At 49.6% G+C, this 4,623-nt stretch overlaps 1 protein-coding gene across 3 annotated transcripts in view; it reads right to left on the reverse strand.

Annotated features, from left to right (window-relative positions):
- The window catches only part of bfsp2 (beaded filament structural protein 2, phakinin), a 10,489-nt gene that overhangs the window by 1,571 nt on the left and 4,295 nt on the right, over positions 1 to 4,623 (reverse strand). For 2 of the 3 annotated variants that reach the window (XM_016665524.1, XM_016665526.1), the window contains exons 2-7: positions 2,932 to 3,192; positions 2,771 to 2,853; positions 1,358 to 1,514; positions 1,123 to 1,284; positions 928 to 1,056; positions 610 to 854 (exon numbers count right to left, since the gene is read on the reverse strand). In XM_016665524.1, coding sequence (XP_016521010.1) covers positions 610 to 854; positions 928 to 1,056; positions 1,123 to 1,284; positions 1,358 to 1,514; positions 2,771 to 2,853; positions 2,932 to 3,192 — 1,037 coding nt within the window. The remainder of the gene's footprint in view (positions 1 to 609; positions 855 to 927; positions 1,057 to 1,122; positions 1,285 to 1,357; positions 1,515 to 2,770; positions 2,854 to 2,931; positions 3,193 to 4,623) is intronic. The other variant, XM_016665525.1, reaches the window with a different exon arrangement.

Consider the following 4,623-nt stretch of genomic DNA (forward strand, 5'->3'; position numbering starts at 1 on the left):
AACTACAAAAAAGCAACTGTTAGGGATGCTCAAATATGAAAAATTGGACTGATATTGATATCTGATAGTAACACCGGCAACATGTCACTATCATGTAGCTGCATGTTGCTTCATGCAGCAACATGCTGCATGAAGCAACATGCAGCATGTTGCATGTTGCTATGTATGTAGCAACATGTAGCAGCTACATGCTGCTACATGTTGCTATTTGCTGTTGCTATATGTTGCTACATGCTGTTGCTACATGGTTTGCTACATGTTGCTACATGCTGTTGCTATATGTTGCTACATGCTGCTTCATGCTGTAGCTACGTGCTGTTGTTACATGCTGCTACATGTTGCTATTTGCTGTTGCTACATGGTGTTGCTACATGGTGTTGCTACATGCTGTTGCTACATGCTGTTGCTATATGGTTTGCTACATGTTGCTACATGCTGTTGCTATATGTTGCTACATGCTGCTTCATGCTGTTGCTACGTGCTGTTGCTACATGCTGCTACATGTTGCTATTTGCTGTTGCTACATGGTGTTGCTACATGCTGTTGCTACATGCTGTTGCTATGTGTTATTGCCAAGTGTCGCCGTTGCCCTGTGTTGCCGTGACTCACGGCGGCGCGTTGCTTGGCAGGAAGCGGTCCTCCTCTCCGTCCAGGATGCCGTGGTACAGGCCGATCTGCTGCTCCAGCCTCTGCCGGTTGCTTAGCAACATGTCGAAGTCGCGACGCTGCTGATCGATCTCGCTCTGCACATCGCTAAGCTCCGCCTCCAGCCGCGCCGCCACTGAGCCCAGGTTCTGCAGCTCCACGTCGTGCCAGTGGCGGGCGTCAGTCAGCGAGTTCTCCAGGCCTCGTTTCTGCAGGACCAGAGGTCAGGGGGTCAGGAGGTCAGGGTCTGGGTGACCCTGGAAGTGATGGTGCCGCTCTCACCAGCGCCCTGATGGACTCCGTCTCAGCCTGGAGACTCTGGATCCTGCAGCTCACGTCGCTGCACTCTGCCTTCAGCGCCTCCGCCTGCTGCTCCTCCGCACTCAGACGGCTGGCCGCGCACGGCGCCTCCTGGGGGACAGGACGGGACGGGGTTAGGGGACAGAGGGAACGGCTGGTCCTCTGACCCGGCCTCACCTTTGACTCCAGGTAGCCGTCGGTGTCGGCCCGGTTCCGCTCCGTCAGCTGCTCCCAGTGGGTCCGGATGTGGGCCAGGATCCGGTCCAGACCCGTTTCCACGGGAGCGTCGGGTTCGTCCACGTCCCGTCCGGCTGTCCGGCTGTAGAGGGCGCGGACGTCCTACGGGGACAGGGACAGTCCGGTCACCAGAGGCCCGCTGCCGGTTCTGGTTCCGATCGGGAGGCAGCAGAACCTGCTCATGGCGGCTCTCCAGGCGCCGCAGCTCCGCCTTCATGCTCTCCATCCGCTCCTCGAGCTCCACCTTCGTCACGGCCGCCTCCTCCATCACCCGGCGGAGCGAGCCGACCTCGTCCTCCACCGCCGCCCTGAGGGACGCCTCGCTGTCCAGCCTACACACACACACACACACACACGCCGCCATCATCATCATCATCATCATCATTGGCTGGAACAGGAAGTTCTTCCTCAGTTGATATTGTTCAGTTTTACAGACGAGGCGTTTCTATCATAGATCAGGATTTATTAAAACTCTGGAAGGATTTCTGGGAAAGTTTCTCTGTTGAGGCAAACGGCCGTAAATGAACTCTACCCGTTTCCACTAAATTTATACGAAACCCCAAAATAAAAAGTATAATCATCATCGACCCACTGAGCCCAACAGTCACCAAACAGAAACATTTAATCAGAACCACTCTTCCTTCTGGCCTTTAAGCCGTAACCATGGAGATGAGCTGGTGGATATCGGCCTCTAAACATATCGTCGCTCCCATTAAAGTGGAGGTTGTGTCTCCATGGAAACGAGCAGTTGGATCTGCCAGGCAGCCTGCTGCCGGACCCAACGCCAAACTCAGCTTCACGTTCATTATGAAACCTGCAGCTATGAACACAGAAATCATAAAAACATGAACCAAGCTGGAGCTTCGTTTGCCTCGGTGACAGAATCACAAACCCTCAGACGGATTTACAGAGAAAATGAGAAAAATCACAAGATTAATCTGAGCACTGAATCCAGCTGCCAGACGTAACACAAGCAGAAAAAATGACAAAAGCCTAGAAGAAATTATAAATCAATTAATCTCTTCCTGCTGCCTGGATATCCAACCCACAGCTTCATAAAGTCCAGCCTTCACTGATCTGACCTGAACTCTCATCAGTCTGGATGAATCTCAGCTGTTCATCAGCAACGTGACTGAAAAATGTGTAAAACAGATCAAGAGTTTCCTAAAGGCTCAATCAGAAACGAGATCCTTTAGATCCTCCTGCTTAGAGTTGCTTTGATTAGCAGCAACAGCGGCTCAGTTTCCATGAACTTTAAAATTACACAAATTGAAATTACGAAAATTTACATTTTTGTCGTCACGACTGGTGAACAACAACCGGATGTCGCCCAAACCAAGAAGAAGAAGACAGGAAGGAGCTTAGGGTCACGTTAGGATCTGTCCAATCAGAACCACCGTCCAATCAGAACCACCGTCCAATCAGAACCAGTTACTCACTGAGGTTCTTTAATGGAAACAGACTGTAAAATAGTTTTCTGACATCAGTGGAACAAAAACAACATTTTGTGCTCATTTGAAATCAAGTCAGTGTTCAATGACTCTCAGGTTCTGCTCGGGTTCTGCTCAGGTTCTGCTCGGGTTCTGACCTTTCTTTAAAGTCTTCGGCGTTGGCCTGAACGTTCTCCGTCTGCAGCATCAGCCGAGCGTTTTCCAAGATGGCTTCACTGACCTGCAGCGTGTGGGACATCACAGTTTAGGATCCTGACCCCAGCCCCACTCTCCCACCCGAGGGTAGCTGCCCCCCTACCTGCCGGTAGATGTCCTCCCACTCCCTGCGCAGCGGCCCCCAGGCCCCGGCGCTGGCAGCCTTGCGGTCCAGGCTGAGGCGGATCTGCTGCTCCAGCTGCTGGTTCAGCTCCTCCAGCGCCCGGACTTTGTCCCGGTACTCCATCAGGCAGCTGTTGAGGCCCGTGGCGCCGCCGCCCGCGGCCCGGGGCAGCACCGGCGCAGCGCAGCTCCTCATCCCCTGCAGGAACACGCTGCTGATGCCCAGAGCCCGGCGGGAAACCCGNGGTGTTGCTACATGTTGCTACATGCTGTTGCTACATGTTGCTATATGCAGTTGCTATATGGTGTTGCTACATGCTGTTGCTACATGCTGTTGCTACATGTTGCTACATGCTGTTGTTACATGTTGCTACATGTTGCTGTTGCTATATGCTGTTGCTACATGTTGCTATATGCAGTTGCTATATGGTGTTGCTACATGCTGTTGCTACATGATGTTGCTACATGCTGTTGCTACATGTTGCTACATGCTGTTGTTACATGTTGCTACATGTTGCTATTGCTATATGCAGTTGCTACATGGTGTTCCTACATGCTGTTGCTATATGTTGCTACATGCTGTTGCTATATGCTGTTGCTACATGCTGTTGCTATATACTGTTGCTACATGGTGTTGCTATATGCTGTTGCTACATGTTGCTACATGGTGTTTCTACGTGTTGCTACATGCTGTTGCTACATGTTGCTATATGGTGTTGCTATGTGTTGCTATATGGTGTTGCTACATGTTGCTACATGCTGTTGCTACATGTTGCTGTTGCTATATGGTGTTGCTACATGGTGTTGCTACATGTTACTACATGCTGTTGCTACATGTTGCTATATGGTGTTGCTACATGATGTTGCTACATGCTGTTGCTACATGTTGCTACATGCTGTTGCTACATGTTGCTACATGCTGTTACATGCTGTTGCTACATGCTGTTGCTACATGCTGTTGCTACATGTTGCTACATGCTGTTGCTATATGCTGTTGCTACATGTTGCTACATGCTGTTGCTATATGCTGTTGCTACATGTTGCTACATGTGGTTGTTACATGTTGCTACATGTTGCTGTTGCTATGCAGTTGCTACATGGTGTTCCTACATGCTGTTGCTATATGTTGCTATATGCTGTTGCTACATGCTGTTGCTACATGGTGTTGCTACATGCTGTTGCTACATGCTGTTGCTATATGCTGTTGCTACATGGTGTTGCTACATGGTGTTGCTATATGCTGTTGCTACATATTGCTACATTGTGTTGCTACATGGTGTTGCTACATGTTGCTATATGTATGTATATGTATATATGTATATGGTGTTGCTACATGTTGCTATATGTTGCTACATGCTGTTGCTACATGTTGCTACATGTTGCTGTTGCTACATGGTGTTGCTACATGTTGCTACATGGTGTTGCTACATGTTGCTACATGCTGTTGCTACATGTTGCTGTTGCTATATGCAGTTGCTACATGGTGTTGCTACATGTTGCTACATGGTGTTGCTACATGCTGTTGCTACATGATGTTGCTACATGCTGTAGCAACATGTAGCAACACCATGTAGCAACATGTAGCAACAGCAACATGTAGCAACAGCATGTAGCAACATGTAGCAACACCATGTAGCAACAACATATAGCAACAGCAACATGTAGCAACAGC

The sequence above is a fragment of the Poecilia formosa genome, unplaced genomic scaffold (genome assembly GCF_000485575.1).
Source record: "Poecilia formosa unplaced genomic scaffold, Poecilia_formosa-5.1.2 Scaffold593, whole genome shotgun sequence".
Lineage (NCBI taxonomy): Eukaryota > Metazoa > Chordata > Actinopteri > Cyprinodontiformes > Poeciliidae > Poecilia > Poecilia formosa.